The following is a 22,116-nucleotide window of genomic DNA, read 5'->3' as shown; positions in this document are numbered from 1 at the left end:
CCATGGGAAGCCTGCTTCTCCCTCTCCCACTCCCCCTGCTTGTGTTCCTGCTTTCGCTGTCTCTTTGTCAAATAAATATCTTTTTTTTTTTTTTAAGATTTTATTTATTTGATAGAGAGAGACACAGTGAGAGAAGGAACACAAGCAGGGGGAGTGAGAGAGGGAGAAGCAGGCTTCCCGCCGAGCAGGGAGCCCGATGCGGGGTTCGATCCCAGGACTCCGGGATCATGGCCTGAGCTGAAGGCAGACACTTAACGACTGAGCCACCCAGGCGCCCCTCAAATAAATATCTTTAAAATATATATATTTTTTCTTTCACACTATTCCTTTACTAATGATTAAATCTTGTCTATACTTCCTATAACATTACTTTTCAAGTCTAAATTTCTTTAATAATCATACTAAGCTAGGGAATGAGGTCAGCTTATTACAGATTTGGTTACTTTTCTAGGGAATGGGGAAGCTGAAGCTTAGAGTTGGTTTGCTGTCTCTTGTAGTCTGGGACAGTTTATTGTGACTTGCAAACTGCCCTTTGAAATAACTTGCGCAAAAGAATTAAATGATAATCTTGCGGTGCAATCTGAGATAACTGACTTGTACTACATAGCACTATGATATAGTACATCGAAAGTGTGCAAATTCCATTGAAGATCTGCTAAATGATGTTTTATTTTATTTTTTTTAAGATTTTATTTTATTTGACAGAGATAGCGACAGCAGGAACACAAGTAGGGGGAGTGGGAGAGGGAGAAGCAGGCTTCCTGCTGAGCAGGGAGCCCGATGCGGGGCCTGATCCCAGGACCCCGGGATTATGACCTGAGCCGAAGGCAGATGCTTTAACTGACTGAGCCACCCAGGCGCCCCTAATCTTTTATACAAAGACAGTCATTTTATTTTATTTTGAGAATGGTTTGGGAAGGTGAGATTGTGTCCTCACCAATTCAGGGTTGTTGTTGTTTTTTAAGATTTTATTTCTTTATTCTTAGCACGAGCAGTGGAGGGGGGTGCACGGGGAGAGAGAATCTCAAGCAGACTCCTCGCTCGTTGCAGAGCCCCCCATGGGACTTGATCTCACCACCCTAAGATCATGGCCCTGAGATCATGACCTGAGCAGAAACCGAGAGTCAGACACTCAACCAGCTGAGCCACCCACGCGCCCCTCGCCCCTGTAGTCTTCTATGAAACTTTGTTTGAAGTGACTTTTTAGCATGCAGTTTTTTTAATGTGCCGAGGTGGTGTGTAGGCTCTCCTTTAATTTTGCTCTTTCCATTTCATAGAGAGGAAAGAAGTTACAAAGTTTCTTCTACCTTTGAAAGAGGTAGAAGGAGAACTGGCTCAGAATTGGCTTAGTGCAGTTTTTGTCTTTGCCTTAGTAGCAGGAGAGGTACTTGTTCTGTGGAAATAAGAAAGAAAAGAGTGGCGAATAAATGCTGTCATTGTGTTTTTACACCATAGATTCAACAAATTTTAGTTGTACTCCTATGTGCCACGTGCTGTTCAAAGTGCCGGAAATTCAGCTGTGAACAGAAGAGGGGACAGATGATAAACAGATTTAGTAGAATGCCAGACAGTGATTCTTGGTAGGAAGAAAAAGCAGAGGATAGGGGAGTAATGGGCTTGAGTTTAGGAGGCTCTTTTAATAGAGTGGTCAGAGAAAGCCTTGCATATTATTCATAAGGTGATTTACTTTTGTGATCTGAAAGGGTATTGCAGGAATTAGAGGGCACAGTTCCCAAGACTGCTCTCATGTGTGACTGCATGTTCAGTGGGTTCCAAAACTGCTCTCCCAGGTTCAATAATGCACAGGAAGGGCTTGCAGAACTCACTGAAAGCTGTTATATTCGTGATTACAGGGGAAGAATACAGATTAAAATCAGCCAAGGGGAGAGACATGTAGGGCAGAGTTCAGGAGGGCCTGGTATCTTCAATCTCTAGTTCCTTCAGAGGCAGAACAGACACTGGGTCACCAAAAGCCCTCATCATAAATCAACTTGTTAGACTGTCCAGTGATCAGAGCCCCCAGGCAAAGACACTCATATGAAGCAGGACATTCTGGGGCCTGGCAGTCACCTTCCAGTAGGCAAGAGCACATGCCAGACCTCTCTGTGGGTAAGGTTCTTAATTACACAGATTTTTACTCCATAACAAATTTTAGGTGACAAGAACTTTAAAAAAAAAATTTTTTTTTTTTAAGATTGATTTATTTGAAAGAGAGAGAATGAGAGAGAGAGAGCACATGAGAGGGGGGAGGGTCAGAGGGAGAAGCAGACTCCCTGCTGAGCAAGGAGCCCGATGCAGGACTTGATCTCGGGACTCCAGGATCATGACCTGAGCCTAAGACAGTCGTTTAACCAACTGAGCCACCCAGGCGCCCCTTAGGTGACAAGAACTTTAATAAATAAGTGAAAAATAATGCCAAAATACATGAAGAAAACATGGATAGATTTATCAGAATCATAGTGTGTAGGATATGAGGTTATTTTCCTTCTGAGTTGGTATATTCTTTGTTGTAATTTCATAACATTTTCTTGATTCTGTAAACTCTTTGAAAATACAGAAAGTTAGCCATTTAATGTTTAAAATATTCTTTCCCTTGGGCGCCTGGGTGGCTCAGTTGGTTAAGCGACTGCCTTCGGATCAGGTCATGATCCTGGAACCCCAGGATCGGGTCCCGCATCGGGCTCCCTGCTCGGCAGGGAGTCTGCTTCTCCCTCTGACCCTCCCCCGTCTCATGCTCTCTCTCTCTATCTCATTCTCTGTCTCAAATAAATAAATAAAATCTTTAAAAAAAATAAAATATTCTTTCCCTTTTTAAAAAATTTCTGCTGGACATTTTAGCATTTTTGTATAGTCCAAATGGTCCAGCTTTTCCTTAAGCTTTGGAAAGGAAATAAAAAGTTCAGTTTTAATTACCTTAATTCCATCCCAGAGACTGATTATGGCTTGGCAGGTCCAAAAATCTGCATTTTTAAAGGCATCACAAATGTTGTTATCTAGAAATTCCAGATTGCATTTTGAGAAATGCTAGTTTGAGGAATATGCTAAGATTCTGATTTACCTTTTTTCTTAAGTTTGGATCAGCTTCCAACATTTTCTCCTTTGTGCTTTCAGTGTTGCAAGATGTCTCTGTGAGCTTCTTTACTGAGATTTTTGCCAGCATCACTTCCTCTGGGATATCTGCATTCTTTTCGCCACAACCACTTTCCTCATATATGTCAATAAGTTTCCTTATTTATGTCACTAAGTCTGTTTCCTGGCTACATATCTAGAGTCTCTCCAAGGGCAGCAGTATCCACATCCCGCAGTCAGCCATTCCTTTTATATATTTCTTTTTCTTTTCTTTTTTTTTAGATTTTATTTATTTATTTGTTTGTTTGTTTGTTTATTTGCCAGAGAGAGACACACACACACAACGAGAGAGGGAACACAAGCAGGGGGAGTGGGAGAGGGAGAAGCAGGCTTCCCGCTGAGCAGGGAGCCCGATGCAGGGCTCGATCCCAGGACCCCGGGATCATGACCTGAACTGAAGGCAGATGCTTAACGACTGAGCCACCCAGGTGCCCCTATATATTTATTTGAATTTCATTTCCAGTTTTACCACTTTTCAACATGAGTTTATTGCTAAAAGGTAAGGAGGCAACACAACTATACACTTTGTTGTCTGGGTGTAAACCTAGTAACGAATATGCTATGACCCATCCCTACAAGACTTTGAAAGAAGTAATGTGATTGGTTTTTGATTATGATGCTGCACCTTTTCTTTATGTAGTGACTTGTATACTTGTAATTTTTAATTACAGTAAATATACTGTGGTAACTTAAATTTGAACCACGTTGTTGGGGGCCCAATTTAACTAAACCTTGGTGACGAAATTCGTGCATATAGGAACTAATACAAAGTGAGAGCTGTCTATATTAAAGAGAAATGATTGGGAGGATTCAAGTCCACTAAATAATTTTGTTTGAACTCCACTGGGCTACAACAGTATTTCACACATCTCCCTCACCCTGGAAAAGAAACTGCCATTAGCAGTTGCTCCCCATTCTCCCCTCCCCCATCCTTGGCAACCACTAATCTGCTTTCTTAGACATTTTAAATAAATGAAATCATGTAATATGTAGTCCTTTATGTCTGGCTTCTTTCACTTGGCATAAAATTTTCAAGATTCTTCCATGTTGTAGCATATATCAGTACTTCATTCGTTTTATGGCTGAATAAAAATTCCATTATATGGTTATAGCTCTGTGACAGTTTTTATAATTAAGTCATTGCCATCTGGAATTTTTTTTGAAGTTTAAAATTATTTTTTCAGATTTAAAAAGTAATAAATACTTTAAAAATTTTTTAAACATCTTACAACTATAGGGGAAAGAACACCCACCTTCCCTATCCACTGCCCTCCTACCTCAGACAAATATGGTTTTCCACACCTTGTTCTTGATGTGCAAAAAACATGTGTTGGGGAGAGGGGTATTTCTGGTATATTGTTTTTGTTAAAATGGGATCATTGGTATAACATCCTAAAACTTTTCCCTGAGCAATATATCTTGACTTCTGTACATGGACATACCTCATTCTTTTTTTTATTTCAACAGAGTATGTGATTTATTGTTATGTATGTTTCCAGGCTTGAAATTGCTTGGCATACAGACACTTAACTGTTGCTAAACTGAAAGGAAAGGTTCACTTCCTTGCATTGAAAAAAAAAAAAAGGTCAGCTCTCATTTATCATTTATGGAAGAACCTTGTAACTATATGGCTGAAGTCAAAAACACAAGAAATAGCAAGTGTTGCCAAGGAGGTGGAGAAAAAAGGAATCTTTGTGCAATGTTGGTGGGAATGTAAATTGATGCAACCCCTGTGGAAAACTGTGGAGTTTCCTCAAAAAATTAAGAATAGAATCATCATATGATCCAGTAATTCCACTACTGAGTATTTACCCAAAGAAAACAGAAACACTAATTAAACAAGATCTGTGCACCCTTATGTTTATTGCAGCAGTATTAAAATGGAAGCAGCTGCAGTGTCCAGTGATGGATGAGTGGTTAAAGAAGATGTGGTATATATGTACTGGAATATTACTCAGCCATAAAAAAGAATGAAATCTTGCCATTTGCAACAACATGAATGGACCCTAGAGGGTATAATGCTAAGTGAAATAAGTCAGAGAAAAATACCGTGTGATTTCACTTACAGGTGGAATTTCAGAAACAAAACAAATGAACAAAGAAGAAATGAGACAAAAAAACAGACTCTTCAATACAGAGAACAAATTGGTGGTTACTAGAACACTGGGGTGGGGGCATGCGTGAAATAGATAAAAGGAGATTACCAGTACCTTGAACACTGAGATGTATAGAATTGCTGAATCATTCTGTTTGTACACGCAAAACTAATACAGTACTGTGTGTTAATTGTACTTGAATTAAAAAAATAGATCAAATGTCATTTATGGAAGAACCTTGTAACTATAGGAGGAAAGGCACCCTACTTATATTAACTTAGCTCTGTAGGATTTTTAACTTCATTTAATCTCACCTCTTTCACAGATCAGTCTGTTCTGTGGCTTTCTTCAGGTGACTTTACCTATAATATTTTTAGAGCAGATTATTTGTGTGTAAATAAAAGGGAAAGAAAATTTGCATACTGACTCTGCCAAAACCAAATTCAGTAGCTTTTCATTAATATGGCTCTGGTGATAAGCACCAGCACAAAAATAGAATGTCACCTGGTGGACAGAGGAAATTTAGTTTACATTCTGCGTTCCTAAAACATGGGTAGAGGGGGAAATAGTTTGTTCATCCTATTTTCTGTGAATGTCATTCCCAAATGTTTGTTTTCTCAGTTCTCATCCTAAAATAGATTTGGTTCATAGCAGCAAGAAAGAATATGTCTTAAATGGGTGAGAAAGGAAACAAGATTGAATGGATAGGTATACCGCATTGCGTGCAACAGTAACAGCTTCCTGCCACGTGGCATTTACCATCCCCACAGTCGTTCACTTTACATGTTTAAACTTGGTCTTATATCCTAGAGATGAAGTTTGGATGCTAAGTAACATTAAAAATCACTCATGACTGTTCCATATAGAATCACAAGGTGTACAGAAAAGAGTTGACATAGCAGTCCTGAGACAACTGTCTGTAGAACGGCCTCATTTCAAGGTCACCCTTGGACAGTGTCTGGGAACTTGAATTTGGGGAGGGTTCCCACCATCCCCTCTTAAGAATGACTCACTGTGCCTAAACTGTTATGCAAATAGTATGATTTGTGCTGAGCACATGCTTTCCTCACTTTGGTAAATGCTAGGCAGAGGGTACTTAGGTTACCAGCTCCCAATTACAAATCCTGGGCACTAAGTCTCTAATGAGTTTCCATGGTAGACAGCATTTCATACTTCTTGTCACAACTCATTGCTACAGCCATTCAGTGCACTGTGAGGCTCCCCAGGGAGAGGATTCTTGGAAGCTTGCACCTGATTTACTCAGGACTTTGCTTTCCTGTGCCTTTTCCCTTTTCTGATTTTACTTTGTATCCTTATGTTGAAATAAATCATAACCATGAGTATGACTCTGTATTGAGTTCTGTTGGTCTTATTTGCAAATCACCACCAAACCTGGGGATGTTTTGGGGGGCCCCTGACGCACACAGATTTTTACATTAAGAATTTTAAATATTAGGTGAAGTGTATACTTCTGCCAGTCTGACACATCATTTCCCTGAAGGCAATCCAAAGTGATTTTTTTTAAAGATTTTATTTATTTGGGGCGCCTGGGTGGCTCAGTTGGTTAAGCGACTGCCTTCGGCTCAGGTCATGATCCTGGAGTCCCGGGATTGAGTCCCACATCGGGCTCCCTGCTCAGCAGGGAGTCTGCTTCTCCCTCTGACCGTCCGCCCTCTCATGCTCGCTCTCATTCTCTGTCTCAAATAAATAAATAAAATCTTTAAAAAAAAAAAAAAGATTTTATTTATTTGACAGAGAGCACCAGGCAGAGTGGCAGGCAGATGGAGAGGGAGAAACAGGCTCTCCACTGAACAGGGAGCCAGATGCGGGGCTCGATCCCAAGACCCCAGGATCATGACCTGAGCCAAAGGCAGCCGTTTAATGGACTGAGCCACCCAGGTGCCCCAATCCAAAGTGATCTTAAAATAATATGATCACTTGGTGAGCCAGGAATCTGAAGAAAGGGTGTGAGTTAAAAACTAAATGTTTAGGGGTGCCTGGGTGGCTCAGTCGTTAAGCATCTGCCTTCCGCTCAGGTCATGATCCCAGGGTCCTAGGATTGGGCCCCACATCGGGCTCCCTGCTCAGCGGGAAGCCTGCTTCTCCGTCTCCCACTCCCCCTGCTTGTGTTCCCTCTCTCGCTGTCTCTCTCTGTCAAATAAATAAATAAAATCTTTGAAATACAGATAGCTTTCATTAAAAAAAAAAAAACAACTAAATGTTTAAAAACATCAGGGGATCTATACAGTGGAGATAAAAATTTGGGGGGTGGGATGGATATCACAGTGGCCTGAGAAGTACTTTCTTCACTACTCTGTTGTTAGAAGCCCAGGGCGTATTACTGTGAAACATACACACATTCTATATCCTTTCTTAACCCATCCATATAGTTTTGTAAAATCTGTGCTGGTTTAAGGTAACCATATATCCTTGAACAATTGAATTGGAGAATATTTGTATTTTGGTGCTTTTCATTTTTATATTTAAAGGCAGTAAATGATAGGGGTTGCATATCAAGCAGATTTCCTTTTCAAAGTTGGAACCATCAGCTGAGTGTTGATTTAAAAAAAATAATAATAGTAATAAATAGAAGACATCAGCTCCAATTGAACCTTCTACTGATTCGTGCTATTCAGTAGATTGTTTTTTTCCTGAACAAAATTGGGAAACTGTCTTATGGAGTAAACTTGGTAAAAAGTTGTTTCATTTGTGATTTTACACATTTTTGAGCTATTTGTCAGACTCTGTGTTAGATGACTAGTAATTTAGGATCTCCGTCAGTTGCCATTGGAATTACACCTTGCAGCGAGTACCTTCTACCCTCCACCTTTGTTCTGGTCACGGTGATGCACCGCAGCAGGGAGCGCGCCTCGGCTGCCAGTGACATGTAGCAGGAGGGGCTGAGTGAGGCTTCTGGGAGAGTTTTAGAAGATGGATAGACTAGGCAGCATGTACTCTGTGGTCTTTTGTCCTTTCTGCCTTCTTGCTGAAATAGGGTACCAGATGCAGTGACTAGAGCTGTACCACCCTCTTGTGACCATGAGTTGGCAGTTAGGTTTACTGAGGGTCACAAGGAAGGTAGGTGGAAAGACAGAAGGAATGCTGTCCTAATGGTCCTTGAGAAGATGCACCAACCCAGGGATGCCTGCCTCCAGGCTTCTCATTAATGTGAGAAAAATAAGCCTGCGGTTTGTCTTCTCTGCCTCCCCCACAGAAAAGGATAATTTCAGTAATGTAGTAGTAAATAAATATAACATATATGCCACACAGCTGAAAATCAACCCTTAAAGAATTGCAGTTTGGAAAAGAATAGCTGTTTCCAGATTGTACATGTGGAAGTAAGCCTGCATATTTTTTAAAGTTTATTTATTTGCGTAATCTCTGCACCCACCATTGGGCTCAAACTCACGACCCCCAAGATCAAGAGTCACGTGCTCCTCCAACTGAGCCAGCCAGGCACCCCAGGACTGCATATTTTAGAATTACAGACCAATAGATATCTTGTCTAAAAGTCTAAATCTTGTCTAAAGTGAAAAGTATGTAAGTCTTAAGGTTACACGGATTTGAACCAGGAGGAGAGTCCCTATTTCCTGGAAGATTTCTATACATATAACCTCATTCTGACAAAACCATAGGCAAAGAGAAGAAAAAATACGGGCTACGTTGTTTGTAACTCTTGGGAAGGTCTACTGGGCTAATTTAAGCAGAAACAGAAGACTATTTGGTAGCCTAGAATCAAAAGGAAAGCTGAAGAACCTAGCTTGGAAATTTTGCAGAAATTAAGAGCCCATGGAGCCACAGTCAAAATCATACCCAGAAATGTTTTAGAATGCTGCAGAGAACAGCTCTTTTGGAATAGAACTTGCCGTTGTCCCTACTGCTTAGAGTCACTTCAAATTAAAAGCTAGGTGCATCCAACTGACATAGAGGAATCTGGAGATAAAGACTTTGTGATTTCTACCATATGTATGCAAACTTTCATTGTGATCTGTTTTACATATTCTAACATCAGTATTTTGGATTACTGTAATAGGACACTAGTAGTCACTGAAAACAAGTTGACGTGAATAGGATACATGTCTTTATAGAAATGTGAACCTGCTTACCCTTACATGATCTTTTTTTTTTATTATTTTTTTAATTCACATATAATGTATTATTTGTTTCCGGGGTACAGGTCTGTGATTCATTAGTCTTTCACAATTCACAGCACTCACCATAGCACATCCCCTCCCCAGTGTCCATCACCCAGCCACCCCATCCCTCCCACCCCCCTCCACTCCAGCAACCCTCAGTTTGTTTCCTGAGATTAAGATCTCTTACATGTAGGTCAACAGAACAGAGGCATTAATACAGAAATTTTTAAGCTTTTTAGTTTCCTGACCCCTTTATACTCTTAAAATTTAAGGTCTGAAAAGAGCTTTTTTTTTTTTATGTTCAGTTAGCCACTGTATAGTACATAATTAGTTTTTGATGTAATGTTCATTGACTCATTAAGTATAATACCCAGTGGAAAAGAGCTTTTCTTTATGTAGGTTGTTGTATTGATACTGTATTGGCAATTAAAACAAATTTCAAAAAAAGTTTCTTCAACAGTCTCAATATTACAAGTCTTGGAACTGTTAAAACCATCAATATTACAAAAATCTCCTTACCTAGACTTAAAAATAACTTTTTGGTGTTATAACACAGGAGAATATAAATATTTTTTTAAAGATTTTATTTATTTGAGAGTGAAAGAGCACAGAGGGAGAGGGAGAAGCAGACTCCTTGTTGAGCAGAGAGCCTGACGTGGGGCTCGATCCCAGGACCCCCGAGATCATGACCTGAGCCAAAGGCAGACGCTTAACCGACTGAGCCACTCTGGTGCCTGGAAAATACAACTTTAAATGATATTTTAAGTCAATAAGTATAAAAATAATTACAAGCCCTCTTCATTTAACAATGGAAACAAAGATGGCTAAATCAGAGCTTTATAATCCCAAATACTCATATAGTTTCTCAAAAATGTGACCTCTTGGGCGCCTGGGTGCCTCAATTGTTAAGCGTCTGCCTTTGGCTCAGGTCATGATCCCAGGGTCCTGGGATTGAGCCCCGCATCAGGCTCCCTGCTCAGGCTTCCTGGTCGGCAGGAAGCCTGCTTCTCCCTCTCCCACTCCCCCTGCTTGTGTTCCCTGTCTCTGCTGTGTCTCTCTGTCAAATAAATAAAATCTTTAAAAAAAAAAAAAAAAAGTGACCTCTTAACACTGACTGCCAATGATTTTTTTAGACATACTATACTTTATTCTACAAATATCTTTAGATGCTAGATGTCAGTATGTTTCTGTTATCTTGTGTGCTATAAATATTTTCCCAGGCTTCTCCTTTATCTCTTTTTGTATACAGAATTTTTTTTTTCTTTAAAGATTTTATTTATTTGAGAGACAGAGATAGAGCACTAGCAGGGAGGAGAGGGAGAAGCAGGCTCCCTGCTGAGCAGGGAGCCCAATGTGGGGCTCAATCCCAGGACCCCAGGATCATGACCTGAGCTGAAGGCAGACGGCTTAACCAACTGAGCCACCCAGGCTCAGAAATTTTTATTTTGTTTGGTTGAGCCCGTCTAAGCCAGCCTGTTGATGCTAGAGAGTTTACCTGTTCCTCTCTTTATCTCTGGTGCCTGGCCTACAACAGACACTTTACAAATGTTTGTTACATGTACACATGAACATTACATTCAGGAATATTTTGATGTGTCAGGTGATTGCTGTGTATGTATGATGTACATCAAAGTGAGCAGTTTATCAGCCTGATGAATGTTGTCCCATACAGGATACTATATGTTAAATAATTTTTCCTTTGTTTTTGGTAATGTTTCCTTTAGTGGATTTTTACATGTGATTAGCTTGTTAAATTCTTAATGTTCTATGACTTGAGGATTCTCTTTAACACTTTCTGCAAAATTTTGGTTACTTACTCCTGTTTAACTTGAAAAACAAATTACTTGTTGCTTGCTCTAAGTAAATGACGATGATTTTCTCATTTTAAGCTTGTTGCCATTGACTTTTTTTCCAGTTGGTAATTCCATTGCAGGAGGTTATGTTGCTTTTGAAAGACTTCTGCTGATTGTTTTCTCAATCTTCAGCTATTTTACTAGGATCCTGTTGACTTTGGGATTTGGCTTTTGTAAACTCCTTAAGGACTTTGTTCTTTACCACCCCGATGCATTAGTGGTTTCACTGGACTTGGCTGACTGTGCTATAAGTTTTTTGCCCCTGTGATCTAAACCAGCTATTTGGAGAACCTAACATATTTAAAAATTAGTAGAGTAGCTTCTTAGAGTGGAACTCCTAGACAGTTTTCCTTACTTAACAGGTGATCATGTAGTAGTTTTAGACTTGCCTTTTTCATTTATATATCAAATGCCCTTTATATCAGATATCAGCATTAGGTTTCATATGTGTAACAGAAAACCCAAAGTAAGGGCTTAACCAAAGTAGCAGTTTTTATATTTTTCTTAGGTATAGGCAGATCCGGAGATAACCACTCCAGGGGGTGATATGGTAGCTCTACAGAGTTGCTAGGAAACCAGACACTTGCTGTGTTATTTTTCTGTGGTTGCTGCAACAAATTACTACAAACTGGCTGGCTTAAAACCGCGGATGTATATTGTCTCATAGCTCTGGAGGCCAGAAGTCCAAGATCAAGGTGTCAGCAGGGCCACATACCCTCTGGAAGCTTGGGGACAGTCTGTCCTTTGCCTGTTAGAGCTTCTGGTGACTGCTGGCATTCCTTGGCCGCATCACTTTATTCTGTCTTGTGTGTGTGTGTGTGTCCCCCAAAACCCCCTCTGCCTCATTTAGGGCCTGTCAGGATAATCTAGATAATCTAGGATAAACTGCTCCTGTCAAAATCCTTAATCGCATCTTTTTCGTGTGAGGTCACAGACACAGGTTTTGGTGATTAGGAAGTGAATATATCTTTGTGGGTGTTTTTTCAGCCTGCCACATCTTCCAGCGCTCTGCTCTGGTCCTTGTGGTCCGGCGTGGCTTCTGGAGTTCCAGCCGTCGTCACATAAACATTCCAGGAAACAGAATGGAGAGTGTTGAAGGGCATGTCCCCTCCTTAAGGAAACTTTCTGGTTCCCACGTAACACTCCTTACATCTCACTGACCAGAACTTAGTCTCGTGGCCATTGGTAGCTGCATGAGAGGCTGGTGCCACGGACTGAATATTTGTGTCCTCCCAAAATTTATATATGAAGCCTAATTACCAAAGTGGTGGTATTTGGAGGTGGGGCCTTTGAGAGGTAGTTTGTGGTCAGGAGGGTCAAGCTCCCACGAATGGGATTAGTGCCCTTATCAGAAGAGACACTAAAGAGATGATGTCTGTCTCTCACACAATCCCATGTGAGGTGCAGAAGGCGTGCCTCTGCAGAACAGGGTGAGGGTCCGCACCCGGAATCGAGTCAGCTGGCACCTTGATGTTGGACTTTCCAACCTTCAGAACTGTGAGGAAGCAGTTTATGTTGTTGAAAGCCACCTAGGCTGTGGTATTTGTTATGGCTGCCTTGAGTACAATTAGATTAATTGTGGAGAAGGAAGAGGAGAGTAGATATTGAGGTTCAGCAGTCTTCGCCTCAGATCACTTTACATTTTGTTAGCTACTGTCAGTTGTTTTCCAAAGAAGATGTATAAATGTGCGTTCTCACCGGTAGGGTATGAGAATAGCCTTGCTTAAAAAAAAAAAAATAGAGAATAACCTTGCTAACAGTGGGTAAATGTCATTTTTGCCAACCTCATGAATGGAAAAGAAGCATATTTTTGTAGTCCCTGCCCCTCTTTATTCACCACCTAATGCATCAGGTTACTCCAGATGTGGTCTGGCCAACACCGAGGAAAATGGGTAATTACCTGTTGTTTTTTTCTGTTAATGTTGTTAATGACATGAACAACAGGAAAAAGTTAAACGACAGGAAATAATCAATAACTGAAAAGAGGCACAGCCCAGGGCTGGGATCACTGAGTGACACAATGAGGTACCACTCCTCACTATACCCTGCCACTCCAAGCCATGTGGGTGAGCCAGCAAAACCCAGAGGGGTTTTTTTTGATATCCCAGTATCTCTGAAAGGAGACAGCTAAATGGGATCTTGAGCTCATTCCTCTTTTGTCTGAGAAATAGTGGAAATGGCTATCCGACAGGGACAGAATTAAATGCATCAAGGCTGCCCAAACTAAGACAACACATTGATTGGGGAACTTGTCCAAGGTTTGAGAGTATTCCTCTCCACAATGGAGTGAGCCTTAAAAATCTTCAGAAGTGAATACAGTTTATAGGTATTCTAGACCCCACACTCTCCCTTGTGAGCCCTCTCACCCCATCTCTTGGCTAAAAAAAGAATTGAAATTAACTACCTTGACTTTAAACCTGTGGTTCTTTGGGGGAAAACAAACCAGTCTCACATGTGGTAGAGTGGGAGTTAATAAATGCCGCAAAATATGTTGGCGTAAATAGAAGGTTTCAACTGATAGCTCAGCAACAGAGTGAGAACAGCATGGCAAGCAAATAACAGCAAGCAAGGAAGAAACACTGCTTGGGAAATATACAAAGAACACAAAATTTAAAAAGCAAACCTTATCCTAAGGAACAGAAAGAAATTATCCAGATGTGCCCAAGTTATAAAACAGTTCACTATGATGTGGATTAAATAAGATTGAAAACAAAAGCATAGCACGAGCTGAATATGTAGGAAACAAATTGAGGGCAAAACTGGTAGTAGTAACAAGAAAAGCAGACTAGATGTAGCCGAAAAAAAATCTAACTGCCTTGAAAGTTAAGACTTAAGATAATTACAAGGAATGCAGGTGACAACAAAAAAGAAAGGGCACCTGGGTGGCTCAGCCAGTTAGGCATCTGATTTTGGCTCAGGTCATGAGCTCAGGGTTTTAAGATTGCACCCCACATTGGGCGTCATGCTGGGTGTGGAGCCTGCTTAAGATTCTTTCCCTCTTCCTCTGCCCCACCTCCCTCCCTCCCTTAAAAAATTTTTTTAATTTTTTTAAATTTTAAGTTCCAGTTTAACATACAGTGTTATATTAGTTTCAGGTGTACAATATAGTGATTCAACACTCCATACATCACCTGGTGCTCATCACAAGTGTACTTCTTAATCCCCATCACCTTAAAATTTCCCCTACCTTAAGAAATTATGACTTAATAATAGATTGAAGGAGTTTGATCTTACTAAGTTTCAGGAAATCTTGATCTTAGACTTCCAGAATTGTGAGGAATAAATTTCTGTTGTTCCTGAGCTACCCAATCTATGGCATTTTTGTTAGAGCAGGCCAAACAGACTATGACATTAGTAATTGTTAAGATTTATAAAGGGATTGGGCGCATGGGTGGCTCAGTCGTTAAGCGTCTGCCCTCGGCTCAGGTCATGATCCCAGGGTCCTGGGATCGAGTCCCATTTCAGGCTCCCTGCTCGGCGGCAAGTCTGCTTCTCCCTCTCCCACTTCCCCTGATTGTGTTCCTGCTCTCGCTATCTCTCTCTCTCTGTCAAATAAATAAATAAAATCTTTAAAAAAAAAAAAAAGATTTATAAAGGGAAAAAAAACAGAATTGTCATTCTGTAGTATATAGGAAAAATCCAAGAGACTCTATAAAGTTTTAAGTATTCCTAAAAATCTGGCGTAAGAGATATTTTTAAAGTCCCAGAATAGTATCAAATATAAATTACTTTGGATTACATCTGATAGCAATGAGTAGACGTTATTAGACAATTAAGAAATTGAAGAATAAAGGAAATCTAAATGTGTAATACCATATTCATCATTGGAAAGACAGTATTCTAAAGATGACTACAAATACATATAAATTCAATGCAATTTGAGTCAAAAATCTCAACAAAGTTTTAATAGGCTTTGACAAAATTAGTTTTAAAATTCATATGGCAGGCTTAATGAAGGGATCAAAAATAGATAATTTTGAATAAAAGGAATAAAGAAGGGAGCCTCACTTCCCTCTTACCCTGGTTTCTCATAGTAATTAACTCAGACTTTTATTGACACGGGCAGTAGAGCAGTGAGAAGGGGATCTGAGGCAAGGATTAAGATGCTGACACTTCATTTAGGGACTGTGCAAGCCCAGCTAGATAAGGGGGAGGCAAAAAAATCAGGCGAGAAAGCTATGAAGCAGGGTGATACATGATGGATTACCTTGGGAGGTGGGTCTTCTGCCGAATCCAGACAAATACCTCGGAGAGGTCATGAAAGGAAGAACCAGGCTGGCGGTTTTTCCCTGTTGCTTTCATTCTCTCTCTGCCACTAGTCAAGGTGCACTCCATGAGGTGACTTCTACCTATTTCCAGATTGCACATCCCTCCTTCAGCCCCTGCTCAAGAAGCCAGACCCCCCATCCCACCATGTGGCATTCCATCCGCGTCTGGAAATAGAGGAGCAGCAAAGGCAGAGTTAGGGCTCAGAGGGAGGGCCAGGCAGGTCCACAAGTTCAGCTGAGATTTTGGCCAGCTCAGGGCACCATCCGTGATGACAGCAGTACAGGTCAAAAGACAGGCAGCATCTTCAGGAAAAGAATTATAAGGGAATCTGAGAGGGTGTCCAGGGTCGTTTCCAGTGCAGGTAAGAAAGCAGAAAACAGAACGTGGGTCTTTACAAAAGGATGGCACTATTATAAATAAATAAATAATGCTAGGCCAGCTACTAGCCATTAGGAAAAATAAAGTAAAAATGAATCACAGGGCACCTGCCTGGCTCAGTCAGAGAGCATGGGACTCTTGATCTCGGAGTTGTAAATTCGAGCCCCCATTGCGTGTAGAGATTACTTAAAAATAAAATCTTCTAAAAAAAATGAAACCCTACATTGTATCATATAACAAATTCCAGCTGAATTAAAGACGTGTTAAGTGTGGCAAACAAAACTGGAATAAAAATGCAGGAATGCCTTTTTTGACCTCTGTGTGAACAATTTTTTTTTTTTTAAGATTTTATTTCTTTATTTGAGACAGAGAGAGTGCACACAAGGGTGGGGGTAGGGACAGGGAGCATGAGAAGCAGACTCCCAGCGAAGCAGGGTGCCCCACGCAGGGCTCCTTCCCAGAACCCAGAGATCATGTCCTGAGCCGAAGGCAGACACTTAGCGACTAAGCCACCCAGGCGCCCCAGGAGAACAATTTCTAAAACAAGACCCAAGCAGCACAGACCATAAAGAGCAAAAATCAGTACAATCTATAGGGAAAGTATAAACAACCAAATAGAAAGCCTAATTTTGTGAGTTAGGCATTTCTCACACACACACACACACACCCAATAAACCTAAAAAGCTGCTTTTTAAAAAAAACTATACCTATTAGAGGTGCAAATTAAAAGATACTGTTTCACACCCATTAGCAAGAATGTTAAAGTCTGTTGACAGAGATGCAAGCAATAGGAACTTATGTATAGAAACTCAAAATTCATGTTTTTAAATGCTCTTTAGATGATCCCATCTGGCAAGGCGGAGAAATGTCCCTAAAATTCTACTCTCCTACCAGTCTCAGCTCTCCTCTACCGGGTCCTACTCTAAGTTTCATCCTTAGTGTTTGACTTCTGTTGCCATGTCATTTTCTTTACCATCACCCTCACTCTCAGGCTGTTTCTTACTCTTGGTCCCAGTTCCTACCTCTTGTTCTTTTGGTTTTCTGTTCCTAATCTGCCATGGATCTGGAAACTATAAGTAGCTTATTAGAATTTTGCACATAACAATAGGGCCAGAAGAAGACCTAAGAGACTTCTGGCAGATTGGTGGGGAGGTACGTATATTTTTATCATAATCTGTTTTATTACTTCAGAGGCCTTTTTTAATTTTCTCTGATTCTGGGCTCTTTCTATTAGGCAAAGTTGCTGGGTAGGTGAGGTGTAATGAACTTGAATTTAGTCCATTTGTTTAATTTGCCATTGTTTATATATAAATTCTGTCCTTCAGGGCCTCCAATGGTATATGTTAATTTGACTAATATATAAAATAGTTGGAATAAGGAAATTGAAGGTTAGCCTATGAATTGGTAGGAAGGTGTCTGTTTACCAAAAATTTGAATAACTGATTTCTAACTTTTATTAACCTTTTTAAAAATGCAAATAAGATTATTTGTTGGGGAAAAAAAAGTTTTGTTTTTAAGTAGGCTCCATGCCCAACGTGGAGCCCAGCACAGGGCTTGAACGCACAACCCTGAAATCAGAACCTGAGCTGAGATCAAGTTGGATGCTTAACCGACTGAACCACCCAAGTGCCCCCAAAAAACAGCTTTTGAGATAGAATTTCTATTGATATATTCCTAATGAATGCAATGCATTCATGTCGAGTATACGGCTCCCTGGCTTTTAGTATAGTCAGATAATGTACATCCATCACCACAATATTAGAATATTTTCATTACCCACAGAAGGAACCCCTGTACCTCTTAGCTTTTTTTTTTTTTAAAGATTTTATTTATTTATTTGAGAGAGAGAATGAGACAGAGAGTTAGGCATGAGAGGGGGGAGGATCAGAGGGAGAAGCAGACTCCCTGCTGAGCAGGGAGTCCGATGCGGGACTCGATCCCGGGACTCCAGGATCATGACCTGAGCCGAAGGCTGTTGCTTAACCAACTGAGCCACCCAGGCGCCCTGTACCTCTTAGCTTTTATCCCCCAGTCCTCTCAGCCCTAGGCAACCACTAAGCTTTCTGTTTCTGTATATTTGTCTCTCTGGACACTTCACGTAAATGGAGTCATAATATATATGGCCATTTGTGACGGTCTTCTTGCACTTAACAGTGTGTTCAGAGTTGTGGCATGTATCAGTACTTTTTATTGCTGAATAATACTCCGTTGAACGAGTAACACCACATTTTATTTATCCCCTCATCACTTAATTGGACATTTGGGTAGTTTGCACTTTTTAGCTATTATGAATAAAGCTGCCATGAACATGTGTAAACTTGAGTTTTCATTTCTCTTAAACATATATCTAGGAACAGAATTGCTGGATCACATGGTAATTCTATGTTTAATGTTTTGAGGAACTGCCAGACTGTTTTCCACGGCAGCTGTACCACTTTACATTCCCACCAACAGTGTGTGAGAGTTCCAATTTCTTCACATCCTCAGAAACATTTGTTACCTTTTAAATTTAGCTGTCCTAGTAGATGTAAATTGGTATCTCTTGTCGTTTTAGTTTTATGATTTCCTAAGGTTCATTTCATCTTTTTTTCCCCAATATTTTCTTTTAATATGCAAGAAATGATGCTTTTAATTTCATTTCTTTTTTTAACAGGCTAAGGAAATTTTAACAAAAGAATCAAATGTGCAAGAAGTTCGTTGTCCTGTTACCGTGTGTGGAGATGTGCATGGTCAATTCCATGATCTTATGGAACTCTTTAGAATTGGTGGAAAATCACCAGATACAAACTATCTATTCATGGGCGACTATGTAGACAGAGGCTATTACTCAGTGGAGACTGTGACTCTTCTTGTGGCATTAAAGGTATGATGAATGAAATTCAGTTTTTTTTTTTTTCCAACCTTTAAACCTGCAAAAGGGGAAGATGGCAATATTGCATATCTTCTGTTATATTTTATCCATTCCGTTTATAGCCCCTTAAAATATAATAGTTGGTTTTACATCTTGTAAAAGAGAGAGAAATGAAAATTAAACATTTAGTGTGTCCTGCCTACTTCTGGTAAATCACTCCCTTAGGTAGTCCACAGCTGAAGTCTTGGAACCATTTTTTACTTAAGCAGGTATCCCTCATAAACAGTCAATTTAATTCTTGCCTTCAGAAGTCTGTTATTCCTGTGTCTTTTTTTCTATCACACAATTCATATCTTTTATCACTTCACATGTATTACATTTATGTGGACCTGGCACCTAGCTTTAAACAGTGAGCTTAATTTGGGGCACATAATGGATAGTTAATAAATATGTATAAATTGAAGTATGCATTTGCAGCTTTTAGGTTAATTTGGTTAACAGAATCTGCTGCTTTTTCATACTTCCTATCAGACACATCCCTAACTAAATAGTATGCTGTAAGGTATGTCTCTGTGTTTTGTTATGAAAAGGAAACTCTAAATACATTTGAAATCTTGCCCAGATTTGGCAAGGGCCTGTTTTTGTTAGCAAATACAGTCTTTCTGTGGGAAATAAAAGTTGAAGGGGGAGAGAGAAGTTAGTATAAAAAGGAGTTTGTCTCTGGTCCAAATCTTTGACCATCAGTATCCATTCAGCAGTAAGACATAGTGTTCTGGAAAGACCTAGAAGACTGGTGATTGAGGATGAAGAGGATATTAAAGACCAAGAATCAGATACAATTTTATTATAATAACATAGATATCAGTTAGTAAGGGTTCCAATAAGGGTGGTATAAATAGTAATGAAGACGAAGGAATATAAATATTTCAAAGGTCAGTCAGCAGTGAATGAGAAAATTTTTAATTCTGAATAAGAATTAGCATTTAATGCAACAGCACACAAAAGAACCATTTAAAGAAATGGGTCAGAAGTTAATGTGCTTAACATAACACTAGTAAAAATATGCTTTGTACCATGAATTTCTTTTGCTTTTCCTGCAGGTGCGTTATCCAGAACGCATTACAATATTGAGAGGAAATCACGAAAGCCGACAAATTACCCAAGTATATGGCTTTTATGATGAATGTCTACGAAAGTATGGAAATGCCAATGTTTGGAAATATTTTACAGATCTATTTGATTATCTTCCACTTACAGCTTTAGTAGATGGACAGGTGTGTATGTGCTTCTATGGTGGGTGGGGGAGGAATAAAAGTAAGAAAAGATTTTCTATTAGCAAGTTAGGGTTTAGATTTACATGACATGATTTCCAAATCTCCTTGGCCTTTTCTGCCTCTTTTCCTTATAATTAAAATTTCAGAGTAGAGAATTAGGTTAAGTTTTATGCACATTGTGACCAGCAGATTTCCCTGTTGTTCTCAGATATGTGTGTAAATATTTTTGCCAAAGAATTTGCCAATACGCTTTTTCTGTTATAGACAAATATCATAAATAAATGCTTAAGACCCTGAAGTACAATACTAGTAAAGCAAAGCTGTTTTTTTAAAACTAGCTCCATTACATATACACAGTGTTTGCTGGTTGCCATTAATAACTTTTTTATTCCTATTTTCATGGTAGTTACAAGCAGCAATATTGTGTATTACATCTTCATTAAGAAGTGCATGCTTTATTTCCACCTGTAATGAGTATTATAGACACACTGTAAAACATTCAAAATATAAAAATGTGCAAGTTTCTATTATCCTAGTTTCTAAGAGATAATCACTGTGAACATGAACTGATTTAACTTTAAATATGAAACATACAGTACCAAAAAATAAATAATATGTGGTACAAGTCTACAGTTCCTAAACTGTATAAAAGCCTAGAATTGTCATGGGCATAATAGATCCACTCATAATTTGGTTATAGCCTTTTCTTTGTGGTCCTGACAGTCCACATTTTTCCCAGCCGTGATATTGGACACTGCAGTAATTAATTTCAAAGGACAATATTTTGCCTAGACTTGGCTAAAATGAAAGAAAACAATGTGGACTTCAAGAGTTCACAAATTATTTCTAAATGACAATGGAAGTATGATGTAAACCAAAATTTTTGGGTGTAAACAGGGATAAAACACAAGGAAATTCATAGTCTCCCATTCATTTTGTAGAAAAATTAAAGGAAATGTGAAATAAACATTTAACTCAAAGAAACCATAGTAAAATAAGCTTAAAGGATTAAAGATAAAAGCAGACATGGAGGGGTGCCTGGGTGGCTCAGTCGTTTAAGCATCCAGTTCTTGATTTTGGCTCAGGTCATGATCTCAGGGTCCTGGGATCAAGTCCCTGAGTTAGGCTCCCAGCTCAGCGGGGAATCTGCTTTAGGATTCTCTCTTTCCCTCTGCACCTCCCCCGCCCCCCAAATAAATAAATCTTTAAAAAAAAAACACACAAATGGATACCAGAAAATCACTAGGAATGAGAAATACGGCATGACTATCAATATGGATGTGCTTGTGTATCACAATAACCTAGGGTACAGCTTTATTCTGGTGCACTTGAAAAGATGAAATTTACTACAGCAAAATAGTTTTTGAAGAAATTAGGCCAATGTAAATAGACTACCAAACTTAGAAGAAATTGGAAAAGTAACCAGGTCTGGATAGTTTTCTAGGCAAATTCTACCAAACCTTTAAGGAACATACATATAATTTCTGTGTTCTAGAGCTTAGGAAAAGATGAAGAGCTTCAAAATTTATTCTGTGAAGTTAGTATAACCTCAATACCAAACCAGACATGGCAAGCACCAAAAAATAAAACTCAGTTTTTAAGTAGTAAAATAAAATAACATTAATTGAATAAAGAAACTTATACTGGCTATACTTAATCAGCAAAATATCAGAAATTTCTTCAAAATTGGGAGAAAAATGCCCTCTAAAACTTGTATTACTATTCTCTCTGATACAAAATCCCTAAGGATGGGTGTGGGAATAGAGATTTTACCAAAAACAAACTGAAAAATTTTATTTTCAAGGATTTTTTGGAAATCCTAGCCAGTGCACTGAGTATTAAAAAGAATCAAAGGGTATAAACATGGAGAAGAAATTAAATATTTTTGCTAACAACATGATTCTGTACTCAGAGAACTCTTACGAAAGCTGAAAAACTATTGGAGCCAATAATAGGAATTGGTACTGTCCTTGCTGTAAGAGAAACAAAAAAATTGTATATGTTAGCAGAAAATGTAATGGTGAGTCACAAGAATGGAGGTCCCATTTGCTAGAGAAGGGGAAAAAATACTATACAAAATACTTAGGATTGATTATAAGGAAAAAAGAAATATTTTAAAGTATCAGTAGC

At 39.3% G+C, this 22,116-nt stretch overlaps 1 protein-coding gene across 1 annotated transcript in view; it reads left to right on the top strand.

The window, feature by feature from the left end:
• The window catches only part of PPP2CB (protein phosphatase 2 catalytic subunit beta), a 37,197-nt gene that overhangs the window by 6,300 nt on the left and 8,781 nt on the right, over positions 1–22,116 (top strand). The window contains exons 2-3 of the mRNA XM_006731638.2: positions 18,515–18,724; positions 19,813–19,986. Coding sequence (XP_006731701.2) covers positions 18,515–18,724; positions 19,813–19,986 — 384 coding nt within the window. The remainder of the gene's footprint in view (positions 1–18,514; positions 18,725–19,812; positions 19,987–22,116) is intronic.

Source organism: Leptonychotes weddellii, chromosome 2 (genome assembly GCF_054177405.1).
Source record: "Leptonychotes weddellii isolate Sample4059 chromosome 2, ASM5417740v2, whole genome shotgun sequence".
NCBI lineage: Eukaryota > Metazoa > Chordata > Mammalia > Carnivora > Phocidae > Leptonychotes > Leptonychotes weddellii.
This window is presented reverse-complemented; position numbering and strand designations above follow the sequence as displayed.